General features: G+C 44.2%; 1 protein-coding gene across 2 annotated transcripts in view; it reads right to left on the reverse strand.

The window, feature by feature from the left end:
- The window catches only part of USP32 (ubiquitin specific peptidase 32), a 389,293-nt gene extending 370,113 nt beyond the window's left edge, over positions 1-19,180 (reverse strand). For both annotated transcript variants that reach the window (XM_030222074.1, XM_030222073.1), the window contains exon 1: positions 18,974-19,180. In XM_030222074.1, coding sequence (XP_030077934.1) covers positions 18,974-19,031 — 58 coding nt within the window. In that variant the 5' untranslated portion in view covers positions 19,032-19,180. The remainder of the gene's footprint in view (positions 1-18,973) is intronic.
- Between the last annotated feature and the right edge of the window lie 769 nt (positions 19,181-19,949).

A 19,949-nucleotide genomic window follows, 5' to 3' on the forward strand; every position in this document is an offset into this window, starting at 1 on the left:
TTTATTTTTTTAATGGCCATGGAAATGGGCTTGAGCTCTTACTGCCATCCATTGACCTAGCAGTAACAGCTCACTCACTGCATAGAAACATGGCGGCAGATAAAGGCCATATGACCCATCCAGTCTGCCCATCCTCTGTAACCCCTAATTCTTCCTGTTCCTAAGCGATCCCACATGAGTATCTCATGACTTTTTAAATTCTGGAACAGTCCTTGACTCCACCACCTCCACCCAGGAGGCCATTCCACGCCTCCACAACCTTTTCTGTGAAATAATACTTCCTTAGGTTACTCCTAAGCCTATTCCCTCTTAACTTTGTCGTATGTCCCCTCATTCCAGAGCTATCCTCCTTCATTTGAAAAAGGCTCTCTTCCTGTACATAAATGCCCTTGAGATATTTAAACGTTTCTATCATGTCTCCTCTCTCCCAGTGTATACATGTTGAGGTTCATAAGCCTGTACCTATAATTTTTGCACTCAAGACCGCTTACTAATTTCGTAGCCGCCCTCTGGACTGACTCCATCCTGTTTATATCTTTCCTTGGGTGTGGTCTCCAGAACTGCACGCAGTACTCCAAATGAGGCCTCACCAGAGACTTATACAGCGGCACTATCACCTCCTTTCTCCTGCTGGTCATGCCTCTCTTTATGCACCCAAGCATCCTTCTGGCTTTGGCCATCGCTTTTTCTACCTGTTTGAAAGCTTTAAGGTCGTCAGACACAATCACCCCCACGTCCCGCTCTTCCTTCACACATTTGAAGCACTACACCCCCTATACTGTACCGTTCCCTCGGATTTTTGCGACCCAAGTGCATGACCCTGCATTTTTTGGGATTAAACCTTAGTTGCCAAATATGGTAACCATACAGCACGCACCAATGTGGGCACACTGCCAGTTACTGCCAGGTATGCCCCCCGCGGTTGAAAATAAAAAATTATTTTCTACCGCGGGATTCAGCATGCGCCAAATTCGGAATTACCACCGGGTGCATGTGCTGTCCAGGCGGTAGTGTCAATTAGGCACGCACTACCTGCACATTAGCCCTCCCACGCCTTTGTAAAAGAGCCCCTTTCAGGCTTATTTTCGAAAGAGAAGGGCACCCATCTTTCGACACAAACCGGGAGATGGGCGTCCTTTTCCCAGGATCGACCAAATCAGCATAATCGAAAGCCGATTTTGGGCATCCTCAACTGGTTTCCGTTGCAGGGATGACAGTTCACGGGGGCATGTCGGAAGCGTAGCAAAGGCGGGACTGAGGCGTGCCTAACACATGGGAGTCCTCGACTGATAATGGAAAAAAGTAGGGCGTCCCTGACGAGCACTTGGCCGACTTTACTTGGTCCATTTTTTGTTACCACCAAGCCTCAAAAAGGTGCCAAAACTGACCAGATGACCACCGGAGAGAATCGGGGATGACCTCCCCTTACTCTCCCAGTGATCACCAACCCCCTCCCACCCTAAAATAAAAAACTTTTTAAATAGTTTTGCCAGCCTCTATGCCAGCCTCAAATGTCATACCCAGCTCCATGACACCAGTATGCAGGTCCCTGGAGCAGTTTTAGTGGGTGCAGTGCGGACCCAAGCCCATCCCCCCCTACCTGTTACCCTTGTGGTGGTAAATGGGAGTTCTTCAAAACCCACCAGAAACCCACTGTACCCACATGTGGGTGCCCCCCTTCACCCATAAGGGCTATGGTAGTGGTGTACAGTTGTGGCGAGTGGGTTGTGGAGGGGTTGGGGGGCTCAGCACACAAGGTAAGGGAGCTATGCACCTGGGAGCAATTTCTGAAGTCCACTGCAGTGCCCGGTTGGTGTCCTGGCATGTGAGGGGGACCAGTGCACTACGAATGCTGGCTCCTCCCAAGATCAAATGGTTTAGATTTGGTCATTTCTGAGATGGCCGTCCTTGGTTTCCATTATCGCCAAAAATCAGGGATGACCATCTCTAAGGTCGACCTAAATTTCAAGATTTGGGCGTCTATGACCATATTATCGAAATGAAAGATGGATGCCCATCTTGTTTCGATAATACGGGTTTCCACGCCCCTTCACCAGGACATCCTGCGAGGACGTCCTCAGGAAAACTTGGGCGCCCCTTTCGATTATGCCCCTCTTTGTGTCCATATATGTTTCATCCAGAAAGCTCCATTCTTCCCAGGAACTGCAGATGGTTAGACCTAAAAATGCATTTGTCACTAACTTCCACATATGATAGAATACTGACAAAGGTCCAGAACAATGGGGGACTGACTGTCTGCCTTCTGAAATAAAGGGGAATAACATTATCTAAATAGCCAAGTTTCAAGTAATATCTTATGGCCTTTTAAGCTGGATATTTTTTTGCAATCTGAGAAATTACTGTTTGTCTCCTGGTTGTATTGATTCTAATTTTAGATTACTATTGGGCCTCTTTTGTTAAGTCTTAATGTGAACTTAACATTTGAGAAAATACATACCTCAAAAAGCGTTAACGCATTTTCTGGTCATTTCTCCTTTTCTTCTTACCAGCCCCGTGTTTTTCTTTTTTTTTGGAGGAGGTGTGTCAGGGGCAAGAAATTGGCATGGAAGAGTTATCCAGCTAGTATGTTCTGATTAGCGCCTACTAACTAGATAATGCAGGGATAATGTGGAAGCCCTTAGCCCTCCTAAATAGAAGGCAGTAAGTGCTCTGGAGAGCTCTCAGCACATCGTAAATAGGAGGTGTTAAGTGCTCCCATGTGTTCGCTCATATGTTGTACTATTATGCTCTTCGGAGAGAAGGAATTGTGTACTCTTCAGTGCATAGCCTTTTGATGTTTTAACTGTTCAAGCACCGTTTAAACTTTTGGTGTGTTATTACTACTACTACTTAACATTTCTAGAGCGCTACTAGGGTTACGCAGCGCTGTACAGATTAACATAAATTGACATAAAGGTCAGTCTCTGCTCCAAGGAGCTTACAAACTATCAAAGCACCAGTCAAAACCTCTGGAAGACTCCTGAAGAAGGTGCTACGGTGCCGAAACATGGCTGTGTTGAGTCAAGTTGTTGTAATAAACATTACTTTTTACTTACAATCATACGTCTTCTCCATTGTTTGGAAAGAGCCTATCTTCCCCACCCCTCCTCTGTTTCAAAAAAAAAAAAAAGAAATTAGACTTTACCTGCTAATTTGCTTTCCTTTAGTCCCTCCGGACCGGCCCAGAATGTGGCTGATGGCCTAGCAGCCCCGCCGTTAAAACTGTAGTCCCAAAAATGACCTGCTCACGACTCTGGACATCCAATCGATAGTGTTTAGAGAAGGAATACAGAGAAGACCAAGTCACCGCCCTACAAATGTCCTCAGGAGGCATTAAACAACGCTCCGCCCAAGAAGTGGCCTGGTCTCTGACAGAGTGGGCTTTAACCCCTTCCGGAATGGGTTTCCTGGAGAGAAGATAAGCTGAGGCTATCATTTCCTTAAGCCATCGGGAAATAGTACACTTAGAAGCCATGAGCCCTTTGCGAGACCCACCAATCAGAACAAACAAATGATCGGACCAACGAAACTCTTCCATAGACTTGACATAATGCTTCAGCACTCTTTTGACATCCAAACATTTCAAGTGACACTGATCCTCGGAGCCGGAGAAAAAACCTAAAACAGGCAACACCATCAGTTGAGACAAATGAAAAGGAGTCAACACCTTCAGTAGAAAAGAAGGAACCAGTCGCAAAACTACTCAATCCGAGCTGAACTCCAAAAATGGCAACCTGCACGAAAAAGCCTGCAACTCCAACAATCGCCCATCCGAGGCGATAGCCACTAAGAAAACTGCCTTCAGAGTCAAATCCTTTAAAGTACAGGAAGACAAAGGCTCAAAAGGAGGCTTGGTAAGGACAGAGAGAACCAAATTAAGGTCCCAGCGCAGAAAAGAGAAGCGAGTTGGAGGACGAATAAGGTTTGCCCCTCGCAAAAACGTGAGCACATCCGTATGGCTAGAGAGAGTCTTACCCTGGACACGACCTCTGAAACAAGAAAGTACCACCTTGGCGATATCCCAGAAAAGTGTGGGTTGGTCAAGATGTTGCCTATTTGTTGCAAGGTAAAAATCCCATCTCTCACCCAGGTATTTTTGAAAATCTGAATCTCTGGTCAAATATGCAGGAAATCGTCAGCTACTAGTCAGTGTGGGAAACAAGTGCTTCTAAAACCACCCACACCATGGAGTGATACGATATAATCTCAGGGCCCACTACTGCTGCCCCCACAGAGGCAAATAATGGCTGATTCAAAAGTATATAATCCAGGCGTGAGAAGGTGCCATGGGCTCTAGACCGGCGAGTGTAATCTCGCTCCATGGGGTGCAGCAGTCTCCAAGCATCAGCCAAACCCAGTGAGGTAGCACAAGAGCAAAGTGCCCCCCTTCCTACATCCCCTGTACCTTTATCTGAAAAACAATCGAGTTTTGTATCCATAACTGCATTCATATCTCCTAAAACTATTATGTCTGTATTAGTATACAGAAAAAGATGTTGTAGTAATGAGGGGGTAAAAGGAAGCTGTAAAGGCCATCTACCTTATAAGAAAGAGTACGTCTCAATAATACTGCCATCCCTCCTTGTCGTCCTCCGGACCAACTATAAAATACCCACTCAGTGACGCTTTAATTTTTCATGCTCAGCATCACTAAGTCAGGTCTCCTGTATACATGTGATATCTATCCCTCCACGATTCAATACTGTTAGTAATTTTTATCCTCTTTATAGGGGATGTAATCCCACAACATTTCAGGTAGCTATTCTAAGTGCCGGAATGCTCATGGTGGGCATCCCAAGTGATCAAAGCAATAAAAACCAAATTTATGATAAAGAACCCATGACGTCCAGCCCCCATCCCGGCGTACGACCAACACTCCCCAGATTATAATAAACCGTATAAAGGCTGCAGTCAATTGAAATTGCATTGATATCCATAAGGTACTGTGGGATCTCCTACCCCCCCTGCCTTCCAAACCCCTCCCTCCATTTTCCCATCCTAATAATCCCCCACACTTCCAGGTGTATCCCTTCCAACCTTTCTATCTCCCTCTTCCGACCTCGCTGCAACTCTGTACAACGAAAGTCAGAAAGACCATGTTTTGAGCCAGGGGTCACGCACCCTCCCAAACACCAGACTAGTAACATTAAGAAATATTAGCTATTAAACCTTCAACTATGGTAAAAGCCCAAAGAATATGCTTACATATAACAGCTTCAAATTAGCAAAGGTAATCAATAATACAATTCATTATCATAAATATGTTGGTAAACCCTGGAAACAATATATTCATTAGTCAGTTGAGGTAGATGGTGATGGATACAGTCTTGGGCAGCCTCTGGAGTACTACAGGTATGCCATTGACAAAGATTTTGAGCACTATGGGTAGAGCAGCATAAAATGCTGACCTTGTTCATGCAAACCGGCACAGACAGAAGAAAATTTTCTACAACGTTCCTGCAGGGAACGTGAATCATCTTGATAGATTTGTATTTATTTATTGTGAACATTTATATCCCACATAATCCCACCAAGACAGGCTCTATGTGGCTTACAACGTTGAAGGAAGAGTACAATACTATAAGTCATATGCAAGATGGAGTAGAGAGTAGAAGAGGGGAAGAGAGGGGGTCAACAGGGGGGAGGAATGAGGGAATGCAGGGGATCAAGCAGGAGTGGAATAAGAACGATAACACAGATAAGTCTTGAGAGATTTCTTGAATAGGCTGTGGTCGGCTGTCTCTTAACGGTGATGGTAGAGCGTTCCAGAAACGGGGGCAGGTGTAGCTGAACGACGAGGCAAAGAGCAGCTTAAAAGAGCAGCTTATATCTCAAGTTCCTGCAGCTAGGAAAGTGGAGAGTCAAATAGGTGCAGGAGGACTTCACGGAATTCCTGGGCGGGAGGTCGATAAGGCTAAACATATAGGTTGGGGCCTCCCCATAGACAATCTTGTGAACAAGAACACAGACTTTGAATTCAATTCTTTCTTTGATCGGTAGCCAGTGGAGCTTTTCACTGAGGGGCTTTGCTGCCTCAAACCGTGATTTGCCAAATAGCAGTCGTGCCGCTGTGTTCTGTGCAGTCTGAAGTTTCTTAAGGACGTGCTCCTTGCAACCAGTATAAATTCCATTGCAATAGTCAAAATGGCTTAAGATGAGTGAGTGGATTAGCGTCCTGAGCAGGTCAAAAGGAAGATACTGCTTAATACGCTTGAGGGACCTCATGGAAAGGAACATGCGCTTCGTGACGGACAAGACTTGGAGCTCAAGGGTCAGGTGGGGGTCTAGAATGACCCCAAGGAGTCTCATACTGGCAGCGACAGGAATGGAGACGTTCTGCACAGCGACCGAGGCCGGGATAGACTTGTTAAACTGGGAGTAGAGGATAAGGCACTGCGTTTTGTCCTGGTTGAGTTTAAACTGGGTGCTTCATCATAGAATAGTGTTGCACATTTCTGCCTATAGCAGTGCATGATTTCCTCCTTGTGCACATAGTTGTGTACTTTGAGGATTACCATCCTAGGTCAGTTACCCTCCTGCAGACATCCCATGAGGTGAGCCCTTTCCAGACAGAAGGGTCTCGAACAATCCGATAGTGCAAATTCCGCCTTCAGCCATCGTTCAAAGATCGAGGGGAGAGAATGATCAGAGATTGTCTCTGGAAATCCGATGATCCTGAGGTTCCCTCTTCTCAACCTATTTTCCAAGTCGTCAGTCTGTGCCGCCTGGCACTGGACCTGCCATTCTAGTTCCGACAGGCACTGCGTGTCTCGTTGTGCTTCATCTTCCATGATGGAGACACATTGCTCAAGTGCTCCTGACCTGTTAGTAGTATCAGCCAGAAGAGACGACAAACTGACTAGCCAGTTGACACGACAGAGCTCCAGGGCTCATTCCACCACAGCAGTGAGTTGTGTTAATTATGCATCTGTAAATACTGAAGCCGCTGATGGCTAACTTCCATCTTATCTCCCACCTGATTCTTGTCTTTTTTCACTTTAGGTCCTTTTGGTGACATCCTAGACATCTGTAAGTATTTGTTCATGTATCTTTAATAAGCACCTTGTCAAAGATAATCTCAGTTTGCTGCTCAAAATGACCCCATATCGGCTTTGAGAAGGCTCAGGACCCTCAGAGAGGCAGGAGACACGTCTTCTCTCTCTCAAGGCATCACATGATCTTTGTGATCTATTTATAAAACTCTATAGTTCTGATGGCTAGCACCAAAAAAAAAAAAATATTCCAAGCAGCAATTAAAGAACCAGGCCAAGACAGGAATCTGAGTGGTAATAGACTGAAGCACAAAACCATTGGGCCTTCAGAACAGTGCTGGTCCTGCAGTTTTCAGCAGTAAAACCATACTCTAAAACCGATCTTTGTTCTTTTCATTGAAATCTTGTTGAAACAGCAGAAAACACTGGTTAACCTCTCCCATTACAACTAATATCCTTTTGCACCTGTTCACACTGTTGAATGAACCCAAACCAGATCAGATAACTTTAAAATGGCAATTATACATCCCTAGATGTGGCTTAATTTTGCAGCTCCCTGTTACCTCAACTCTCTCCCTATTTTTCCTTCTTCCCAAACTTCATTTCTTATTTATTTATTGGAGTGGCCTAGTAGTTAAGGTGGTGGACTTTGGTCCTGGGGAACTGAGGAACTGAGTTTGATTCCCACTTCAGGCACAGGCAGCTCTTTGTGACTCTGGGCAAGTCACTTAACCCTCCATTGCCCTAGGTACAAATAAGTACCTGTATACAATATGTAAGCCACATTGAGCCTGCCATGAGTGGGAAAGCGCGAGGTACAAATGTAACAAAAATAAAATAAATAAATTAGGTCCACTTGTATCCCACATTTTCCCAGCTTATGCGGGCTCAATGTGGCTAACAAAGTTACTAGAAAATTACATAATACAACAGGTTAAATTTGTTCCAGTAAAAAATCTTACAAATTAAGTACAGAGTAGCTAAAAGGAGAGAATACGGATGGGAATACAGGGGCAACAAAAGAGAAGCTGACAAAGGGTAAAGAGCGGGTAAACTAACAAAACGGGAAAAAAGGGGGGTTAAACAGCATTGTTGACTTTGGGGTAGGCCTTATTAAACAAATACGTTTTTAGTAATTTTAGGCAAATTACACCTATCTCGTCTTTGCATCTTCTTCCTTGCCAGGGCAAATGCCTATAATAATCTTCCCCAACACATGCACCAGGCTCTTTTCTCTTAGCAGATTGAAATCCATTCTAAAAATTCCCCACGAGCTGCTTTCAACATCAGAACCTATGTTCTTCCTACTCATGCAAGAGATTTATCAGTCTGTGCTACAAACCCGGGGCTATATTTCCCTCAGTTTTACACAGCAGTTGATTTTCTAGACCTATTACATAATATAAAAGATAAAGAGTTACCAACAACTTACAGTAGCTAATTATCCTTGAAACATTTCCAGACCACTGCATCACACTGATGATAGTCAAAGCTGCCCCTTCCTCAATTTAACTCCACTTACTTTAAATCTTCTTGGTCATAGCCTGCTATCATAGCAAATGCTGTATGTCATCTGTCTTGACTAGATTGTCAGCTCCAAGGAGCAGGAACTAGCCATTATGGGAGTAATTTTATAAATGCATTGAAAGCACGTTTTAAATGCAGGAAAGGGTTTTAATAAAATTGCATGACCACAAATATGCAAAATAAATGCACACCTTGAAAGTGTTTGCCAACTTTCACACAATCTGTATGTAAACATTTGCAGAGGTGTAGCGTAGGCAGTACAGAGACAGAGTTGCAAAGTATGCATGGATTTTATAAAATACGCAGGTAGGCACAGTGTACACACACATTTACACCTTTGCTGAAGCAAGTGTAAATGTGTGTCAGGCATTTGTACGTTACTGGGGCGGGTCTGGGAGCCTATTTTATAAAGGCATATAGGTGACTATGTTGCATTTTTATAAAATAGTAACTACACAAACAGTTCTGGAACATGAGCTGACAGACTATGGAAAGATTTGCTACTCTATAAAGTTCGGGTGCAATTATAGTGCAGACAGATACTGTTACTCTGTGCTGAACATTTATGTGGCATGGATAAAGACAGGCCTAAGTTAAGTAATGATTTTATGATAAACATTTTTTATCACTAGTGATTTTTTTTTTAAATGCATTTGGGTTAGATATCTGGACTGATGATAATGGAGAGTATATTGAAAGAGCTGTGAAGTTAACACCATTGATTTCTCTCCTATTATCTGATGGTCCAGCTCCCCGAAGGTAAAACTTTGTTACGTTTGAGAATTTACTGAAATAAGTAATATGCATTAAGCTTACATTTATGTTAGCCCACATAGGTGTCCTGTTATAAAATCAAGGCCTATGAGGATAATGATAAAACAGTGAGTGTTCTGCCCCCATATTCATGGAGGCAGGAGTGTTTTGTTAAGTATATTTAGTATGAGTATTATTTGTATTTAATTGCATCATCTGTGTAATAGCACTGTGTACTGGGGCTCCCCCCCCCCCCCTCCTTTTGTTCTCTTGGCTCTGTTCTTTCATCCCTAAGTCCAGAGCAAGCTGGTTGAGGAGTACTCTCTTTCTACGGTTGTACCCTGGTATGCTGCTGCCCTTTTCTTCATGGTTCTCCTGGAGAGACTAGTGCTCCAGTTAGTTGGTTCTCTCGACTCTGGAGTCTCTTCTTGTTCCGTGGAGTATGATTCTCTCACTAGGCACAGGTCTGGGTGGTTCCTGCGCCTTGCTTCTTTTCTTCTATGAAGTATGGCGCACTGTTTGGGGTTGTGTACTCCTAGGACTTGTTAGGGTCGCTTTATCCGACCATCTTGGACTCAAGGCAGACCGGCAGGTTTGGGAGTTAGTCTTTTTCCTTCCAGGGTTCGGAGAAGTGGATCCTGGTCTAAGAGAGACAGTTCTTCTCCTTATTGCTCGGATATGACTGTTGCCTTCCTTCCGGTGGGGGGGGAGGGGGGGGTCCTTTGGCATGAGTATCTCTTGCTGCTTCTTTTGCTACTCTCGGGACAGGGGTACGTAATTTTTCTTTTGCTCGGGACGTTTGTTTTACGTCCTACGGATTCAGTTCCTTTTCTAGTGTCTAACTCTGTTCCATTTTGGTAGCCTGGTGGTTCGGATCTTCGAATCCTTTTCTGCTGATCAGTTTTTTGCTGTGTGTATAGCTTTGTTGATTGTTCAACCTTCTGCATTCTTCTTTTCTCCCCCCCCCCCCCCCCCCCCCATCTTTGGGAAACTGCTTTGCTATATCCCATAGGTCTGGACTGGTCTGGTATAGATGACAAGGAAGGAAAATGTCCTTACCTGATAATTTTCTTTCCTTTAATCATACCAGACCAGTCCAGATGCCCTCCCTGGCTAAAGTCTGTCAGAGTGTTGTTTCCTTTAGGTATCCCTGGCTGTTCCACGACTCTTCAGAGACTGAACTGTGCTCAAGGAACAGAAACGAAGCTGTGCTCAGACAGAGTAGGATCCGTGCTCAACAAGAACAAACGGATTTGCACTCAAAGCACACAAACTGAGCCACGCACCATGGACAGAGAAAGAGTAGCACACCTCTGGCAAAGATAGAAATGCACTGAACAAGCAAAGAAGAAGCTGAGAGTAACAGACAGAGGATGAGCAGTGCCCCACTGAAAGAGCTGGATGTTAGAGGTACCTGCAGAACTGAAGCTGCGGTAGCGATGGAACTGTGTATAAAACGCTCCTTGTCTGCATTTTATATACAGTTCCATCGCTACCGCAGCTTCAGTTCTGCAGGTACCTCTAACATCCACCTCTTTCAGTGTTGAGTGTAGTTCCATCTCTGTGTGTTTTAGCACAACTCTTCTCTGCAAATTGGGCGAAGTTCCAGGGTGGTAATGTGGAGCGCAGCTCCTTGTTTGCATGTGGAAAGCAGCTTTCCACACGCAAACAAGGAGCTGCGCTCCGGACGCCAGCAAGAAGGTGCGCTCCTGACACCGGTAAAGAGCTGTGCTCCAGACACTGGCAAGGAACTGCGCTCCAGATGCCAGCAAGGAGCAGCACTCCACACACCGACAAGGAGCTATGCTTCCGACACACACATGAAGCTGTGTAGCACCTGCAGTCACAGAGCTGTGCTCCACATACCACCCTGGAACTTTACCCAATTTGCAGAGAAGAGTTGTGCTAAACACACAGAGATGGAACTACACTCAACAGGTTGAGGAGATGCGTTCCATACGCAAAGAGAGAGCTGCATGCCACACACAGACAAGGAGCTACGTTCTACACGAAGACAGGACTGCGCCCCACACAGACTTGCAGAGAAAGAATTACACTCAAAACGTGACAATGGAGCTGCATTCAACATGCAGAGAAGAAAGATTGCAGAATAAGCAGCGAAGGAACTTCACTCAACATGCCATGATAGAGCTGTCCTCAACATACAGCGATGGAGCTAAACCCAACCTGGAACTATGTAACTGTGCCCAACATGCAGCGATGGAGCCGTGCTCAACATGGAACGGTGGAACTGCATTGAATAATGAAGCTGCGCTCCACAAGCAGCGATGGAGCTGTGTCCAACAAGCAAAATGTATAAATGGAGGCCAGGGGAACAGCCAGAGAAGAAGGTGCTGCCAGGAGGCCAACAGGAAAAGAGCACAACTTGTGGAAATGCAGACCTGGCGCTGCACTCCCCTGGCCCAGAGGGACTAAAACTACAAGAAGAGAAAGCCCCGTGCCCCAAGAGACACTCTCAGCCCCCAAGTGGTCTCTGAGCCACAATGACCGCCCTCCTAGGCAACTGATATGGAGCAGCAGTCAACGTAGAGAAAGAACTCCCGTCAAGAGGAAGGTAAGCATCACAGATCTGGAATCCTCAGACCTTAGGGAGCAAAATGCAGCTGTAAGGCAGTGAGGAAGAAACAACTCTCGCCAGGCCAGGAACAAAGAGGAAACTGGCCAGTAACACCAAACTGAGAAAAAAAACAGCTAAGGAAGAGTCAAACTCCACACCTAGAACAGAGCCACTTCCCTGGAGAAAAGTAGAGAAAAGCACAGAGCTAAGAGGCAATAATCCAGATGCACAGCAATAGATCTGCTCAGCAGGAAAGAACTGCGCCCCTTACAGAAAAAGGAAGGAGTGCCAAATGTGCCAGGAGAGAGGCACCTGAAACTAGAAAAGGCAAAATCCGCCTGTGCCAGGCTAAAACTCCCGCCAAAAAGCAAGGGAAGCAAGGAAGAGCTGTGGCAAACTAATCCCAAAAAGGCACATTCCCATAAAGAGACACTGAACTGAGTCCAGGCAAAGACTGGCAAGAATGGCGCTCCCGAGGGAGAAGAGGGATTTGAGCTAGCAGTTGCACACCAAGAGCAACTCGAACCCCTGCCAAAAGAAAAGTACCCTGCAGACAAACCAGAGCAGACAGGAGGGATCCATGGGGACGAGAGAACCAGAACATCCCTAAGGAAGGGAGGAAAAATTGCTGCCAGAACAAGAATCAAATAGCAGGGGTGTCTCAAGCAAGATGCCTGAAGCAGCAGAGACCAGACAGTCTGAAAAAGAACTGACAAACAGCCGCATAAGGCTGACAGGAATTAAAAAATAGCCCCGGACTAAAAAGACTGAGCCTGCAGCCAAACGGAGCCAGCGAGAGACTTCTCCCACTTTGGCAATGGCAGACTAAGACCTCCGAACCACAAAGGTACAAGTTCCAGCAACGGGGCCACCCTCTGAACCAGCCGCCGTCTAGGACCATGAAGAAAGGAGAAAAACAACTGAGTTTCGTGATCCAGACACGAGCTGTGCCCCACAAAAAAAAAATCAAAGCAACTGGTACCAGCTCAGAAGGGTCCAAGATCAGAATCAGACGCCGACCAGCAAAATTCAAAGAAACTTCACAAGCGGACCCCTAGAATACATTGGCAAAGGCGGGAAAATAAATCAGGTAACAGGCAAGAGAAAGAAGGAAAAGAAAAGTTTCGTCTTTGTTTTAAAAAAAAAAAAAAAGGAAGAAGAAGGAACTTTGTTTTTCCCTCGTTGTCTGCCTCTGAGGTAAACCTTGATTTATTCCTGTCACTAGTGAAGAAGATTGTTTTAAAAAAAAATCTTCTTCACTAGTGACAGAAATAAATAAAGGCTTACCTCAGAAGCAGAAATTCAGATATACCTACCACCACAGAAAAGAAGAACCCCCACAGGGGAGACAAGTTACTCCATGCCACAATCAACCATCACCCTGCTAGAAACACAGCCAGGGGAGGTAGGGGTGGGAACCAGGGTCACTGGATATCACCCTAGCTGGCAGATGAGGAACTCAGGACCACTGAGTATCATCTAAAACTAGCCCCAACACGGCAACCAGCACACCCCTCTGTCACCAGAAGAATCTGGGACAGGAGCTACCAGCCAGCAATCCAGAGCAGCTGCACGATCCGTCCACCATTCACTAGGAGACAGAGAAAATACTGAACCTTCCAGGCTGCACGATACCCTTAAGGGGCGGTTTACTTGGAACTATTTTCTCTGTCTCCTTCCGCTAGTAGATAGACACAACCCATTAGTCTGGACTGGTGTGGTATAGATGACAAGGAATATACTGTTTTTGTATTTCCTGATAATGTCCAACATCTTGTGATTGTACTCCGCTAAGAACTGAAAGGTATGACAGACTATAAATCCAAAATTATGTTATGTTATAAATCTTTGTCCATGTGATTACAGTTCAGCTGTGAGCTTTTAAACTTTGCTATAGGCAAAGTGACCTTGGACACTTTGTAATAATGTGATTTTATCACTGGTTCATTAACCTAGCAGAGCATTAAGATTAGTGAGTCACAGTACAGGGAAAGTAGTTGTGTAGACTTTGGGCTCTATATTAACTCAAGTGCGACATTAACATTTATTCATTTGAATTACATAGATTACAATTATCACTGGGGAAGGTATTTCTTGATAGTTAATCCCCTGTTGGAGAGTTGAGGGATCATTACAACTCTGAGGCATTAACTTGACAGCACATAAACGTACAGGAAATGCCTCAGGCCATTATCATACAACTGTAACAGTTTTATACAAGACTAAATCAGGACTGAGTTCTATATTTAAGGACACTCATGACTGGTACATGCAATATCCTTACTATTAACACTATTTGCTCAACCAAAGGATAAGATTCCTGCCTATTCTTGTCACAGTCCTTTACATCTGCAAGAGCAGAAAGCAAGCCTAATATACCTTTATTCAACAAATACAGTATTTTTAATTTCCATTTCTTACTTCACCAAAAAAAATGAATAAAATAATAAAAAGTTACTGCCTGTTATCTTCTTTTTTTTTTTTTAATCATGACAGCTTACTTTCCACAAAAGAGCTGATCATGCATAAAAGCACACCAAGTTCCTTGAAAGGTCTTTCCCCATATGAATAAAATGTCTCTTATTTGTAAACAAATGCTTGGCAATTTGCCAAACTTTTCACTAAAGAGTCTGTGTGAACAATCAGGAGCTAAACAAAACTGAACAAATTAACAGTGGCTCAGTTGTCCAAAATACAATGTTAACTACAAGATGTTATCTCAGCATTTGTCTTTCAAAACCTTGGATAATGTGATGTAGTAGTCGTGTTAGTCCACTTTTAAAGGTAATAAAGAGAAATAAAACAACATAAAGAAAATAAGATACCTATTTTAGGGGTATGTTTACTAAGGTGCGTTAACATTTTTAATGCACCTTTAAAGTTAAGGTGCGTTAAAAGCTAACGCGCCAACAGGGCCGCCGAGAGGGGGGGACCGGGGGGACAAAATTCCCGGGGCCCGGCACTGCAGTCCCACCCACTACCGCCACCGGGCCCCTTCCACCCGAACCCCTGCCAGCAGAAGTGCTGTCTTCTGACTCGTCTCCGGCGTGCACGGCCCACACAGACGCGCTCCTCTCAGCTGATCTTCGCTGTACGCTGCAGGGCTTCTGTGCGTCTGACGTCCTGCACGTGCAGGACGTCAGACGCACAGAAGCCCTGCAGCGTACAGCGAAGATCAGCTGAGAGGAGCGCGTCTGTGTGGGCCGCACACGCCGGAATCAGAAGACAGCACTTCTGCTGGCGGGGGTTTGGGTGGAAGGGGCCCGGCCCAGAGGCGGGTAAGACTGTGGCGCTGGGCTCCCTCGGGCGGCGACAACCTGGGGGGGGGCAGTGGGGGCGGGGCCAGGGGCCTGGGGCGGCCTTGTACCGGGCCCGGCCCAGTCTCTCGGCGGCCCTGCGCGCCAGTACATTCCTATGGGTGCATTAGCGTTTAATGCACTTCAAAAACACTAACATGCCTATAGTGCACCTTAGTAAACACAGCCCTTATAGTATTAAGTTAAATATATTGAGTTAGTCCAATAAAAAAAGAAATCATCTTCTTTTCTTTGTTTTATTTTATTTCTATTGTATCTTTCAAAACTAGAAGCCACATGCAGGACTTTTATCTTTATCACTTGATCTGTGCCTCTTTAGAGAAAAACCTATCCCAAACTATGATATTTACTAATTTCAAACAAACTTTAAGAAATATTTACATTTATTAAAGTGATCATTAAAGAGTTATAATATCTTGCAAGTCTACTAATAATCCCGTTGGCACATCTGTTCTAGGAACTAACAAGTATATTGTTGCTTCAGTTTATATAACAATATACTAAATGGGCTTAATGTACACACCATACTCCTGTATTTGCAAGCACAAGAAATACACTTGATATAAATCAGACTAATGCCTATGTTTATTAAGGTGCTCTATGGGCACGTTAGCGTTTTTAACGCACGTAAATGGTTTATGTGCGTTAAATGCTAACATACCCATAGAAATGTATAGGCATGTTAGCATTTAATGTGCCTTAAATTTAAAGGTGCGTTAGAAACGCTAACGCACCTTAGTAAACATACCCTTAAGGAAGTAACCTAGGGGGTTAGAAAATTGGGCAAAGATCTAGGGAGGCCAGGATTCAAAGCCCATTTCTATCACCAACACTCCTTGTGACCTTGAGCAACTCGATTTATCTTACCTTCTGGGATGGATTAGAGTGGCCTAATGATTTGAGCAGTGGTCTTCACTCATTTTTAAGTCGGAGCCAATTCTGACCCAAATGAGCTGAAGGAGAGCTGCCAAATATCTTCCCATGCGAGGGTACAACACTACTGACCACTGTACCAATAAGATCTACCCCACCAGCCTGCATTCAAATCTTTTTATGGTGGCACATCTTCAAGGAGGTGGGCATTTCCAAATGCACTCTTCATCTATTGATGCTTTGTTCTTCAAACATGTGGCTGTTCCCCTCATCCACTTAATTCCCCCTTTCTGTGAGAATTTAGGTAGAGAGGCAGGGAGTAACAGAAAAAAAAAAGCCAGAATGATGAGGCCCACCCCAGAGATTTTCAGGGGCCACCACTAGCTCCCGGGCCTTGCACTGAAGAGCACTGGTTACAGCAATGGGATAAGAACCCAGGAAGCTTGGTTCAAATTCCAGTGCAGCTCCTTGTGATCTTGCATGTCACCTAATTCTCCATTGTCTCAGGTACAAACAGACTGTGAACCTCAAAGGACAGAAGAATATCTACTGTACCTGAATGTGCTTTCAAGCTTGCACACAGTAAGAAATTAAATAAAAATAAACAGACTTATACCTAAATTCTTATTGCCATTCTACAATACTGAATACATCCAGTAGCATTAGAAAAATTAGAAGTATCATTACTATTAAAGTTTATACTGTTTTACAAATTCAGTAAAATAAATAACTATGGATAAAAAGCATATGTTACTGAAAAGTAAGATCCTAAACTTCCTCCACTTTTGTGCTAGAATTAAGTAATCTGACCTTCAAAGACCTGAACTCAATTTTTAAATCTTCCTGGATACAACTATCTTCTAGATCAAAAGAACTGTAACATAAACAAACATCACCCAAGAGAGGCCAGTCTTTTCAACTGCTAACAACATATTTATGTAATGCTATCATGTGTATGCAGTGCTTTATATTGTAAGCTTCAAGAAGAAAGGACTATCTATAAAACACAAAAAGCTTAGACAAAACACATGGGATGGGGTCTTTGAAGAAAAGCAGGACAAGCTATAAGGAGTCAAGCCACTTGAGACTCTCAGAGCTAGAAAAGCGATTAGAGACCAAATGATGGGCAGACTCCAAGTGAAGACAAGGACCGCCCTCTCCAATTAGATGAATAAGCAGGAAAATCTTTGCCCTAGAAAAAATCTATAGGAGAAGAACAGAGCTAAGGGATGACTGGAAAGGTCTCTGAAACAAATGTTATCAACTGCTTAAGAGACAGTGTCTTTTCTAAAGCTAAAAATTAGTGTTGTGCAATAATTAAACTACATATCTGCTGCAGTCATTCTAGCTGATGTGCCTGTCCAAAGTAACATTATAATTTGAATACCAGGTGGCAAACAGTAATGGACTTTCTATCAATCCTGTACAGTAATAAATAAAAGCATAGGTATGACAACAAACAAATCTGGAAATTAAGACAAGTTTTCCTTGGCCATCACAGTACTTCTTGCTTAGGGGAATCATTCTGCCTAACACACTGGAAACAAATTATATAGATGGAGTAAATACATCACAAAGAATGTGCAGGAACCCTATCAAAGAAGCTTTTTTTTTTTTAATTCACTGCTTAAGAGAAAATCTTTATGAAAGGCATTAATTGTACCACTAATTAAGAAAGTTTCTGTCAAATTAGAGCACTTATCAGACAAGCAGCACTGCCACACTCTCCAAAGAGAAGACAGCTGTCAAAATTCATGCCAGGAAGAAATTATGGTGTTTTAAACAGCAAGTACAGTAACTATTTTTCACTGACTTACTAAGTATGTTGCTAGATGATGATATACACAGGAACAAGGCCCTTTCCCTAGAGGACTGCTATTTTAGCAAGCTGGTTCATTCTCCTTTCAAAAATAAATTTACATGTGTTACATCATTCAAATGATGAAAAGTATAATGCTGCTAAACAAGAGGTATGGATTGTTTCATGGACTCATTTTCTATTCAGTAGTTCAGTACTTAATCATCATAAAGCTAACTGCTCCACCAAAAGACTCCAAATGTGAGGCATAGGCTTCACATGAACGAAAAACCGTAACAAAGTGAAATGGATAGCGAATGAATCTGTTCCTTCCTTTACATCTGCATACTCCCCAGAGAAGCAGGTTGCTTGTGGGTAATATTTCAGACAGTGGGTGCAGTCCATTTACCACTGACATCTCTTCTTCCGCAGCTCTTCATGATAAATCTGCAAATTTCATTCTGAATTGTAAACCACTTTCATATTCTAAGCCTGAGATCACACTGACAGGCCTATACATACGCTAACTTCAGCATTCCTGTATTAATTACCACCATATCCCATTAAGACTAGCCCAGTTACAACATGATATTGCTAAATCAATTCAAAAACAGGGAGACACACTACAAAAGAATCGTCTTTCAAAAAGAGTTTAGTCAGCGGGCACATTCTATGGGTTTTCAGACGGGTTGCATCCAAGTTTTACCCGAACCCTTTTAAGGCTGCATTTTTTTTTTTTTTGCCACAGTGACAGCGAGTGCAACCGCAATAAGGTTGCGATCTTCCACTCACACACATAGAACGCAACTCATTACATCACATTAAAATAACAACATAAAAACACAAACCAGATCTCCTTCCTGCTTGTCATTCGGAATATCTATGTATGAGAGAGACAAAGGGGGTGAGAGGGGGAGGCTCCCCTCCCTAGTTGCTGTCAGATCGGCAGTCACCCGGGGAGTGAGGGACCCTGGCAGGTGCTGGGGGGGGGGGGGTCAGGAGGGGTGCACCTAGCCCCCTGCCCCTCTTCGGACCCCGACTGCTTCTACTAACAGGTTCTCCTCTCCCATCCCCCACTTCCCGTCTTCCCTCCATCAACCGTCCCCGGAATTCCGGGGGTCCCCCTCCCCCTTACCTCTCTTAACGGCTTCGTCGTACGTCAGGAAGCCGATGCGCGACTCCTTGGCGCCCATAGTCCTCTCATTCCATCGCGGGCAAGCCGGGGGAAACCGTCTCCGTCCGTTCCGAATTTGAATTCGCCCCGTATGCCCTCCCCGCCCTTCAGCCGGCACAGTCTCCTTAGTGTTGCTGCCCCCGTTCCTACGGAGAGCCGCTTCCCCGCGCCGACGCCTCCATGACAGCTCACGTGACACCAACTTTTTTTTTTTTTTTTTTTTTTTTTGCGTTTCACTCCTCCGAGTCCTCAACCCTTCGCCCACTGGCTCCTCCTTTGCCCCGCCTCCTTTGGGTCACCTGACGGGGCGCGCCGAAGCCATCCGAAAATGTCACAAACCCAGGCCTCAAGTACGTCACGTGGGGATGGTTATCAGCGAATGGTAGCTGTTGTTCTTGCCCTGGCCTATACATTAATCCATAACGAAGCCGGCACTTCTTCTAGCTTCATATAAAGCCTGGGGCTTGCTTTATTTGCACACCTTTTGAAATCATTTCTGTGTTGAGGTCTGTTTGTTTTTTAATTGTTTTTCTGAATCCTCTTCCCTGTGGTTTTCAGGGTAGATTGCAGGAGCTGTAAAGTTAAATAAAAAGGGATAAAAAATCAGGGTAGCAGGGCTCAAGTTCCCTATAAGGTATCTTTTTTTACTTCCTACTTGGAGCGTCGAAGCCCGGAATTCAGGGAGATTAAAGAGAAAAAGAGGGGGAGAAGGGTAGGCGATAGCCGCAACAGTTCCCTCAAACCTCCATTGGCTATAATCATTTGGGATGAAGATTGCATGCGCGAAAGCATCCTGCAGACCAAAGTTAACCCATTTCATAGACTTGCTTTTCTGAAGGAGCCTGTGAAAACTGTAGGGCTGTTTATAGCTATTCTGCATGCTGTTTTAGATTCTTTAATTTGTAATTTTTCAACTTACATTTTTTATTTATCTCTT

Source organism: Microcaecilia unicolor, chromosome 13, assembly GCF_901765095.1.
Source record: "Microcaecilia unicolor chromosome 13, aMicUni1.1, whole genome shotgun sequence".
Classification (NCBI taxonomy): domain Eukaryota; kingdom Metazoa; phylum Chordata; class Amphibia; order Gymnophiona; family Siphonopidae; genus Microcaecilia; species Microcaecilia unicolor.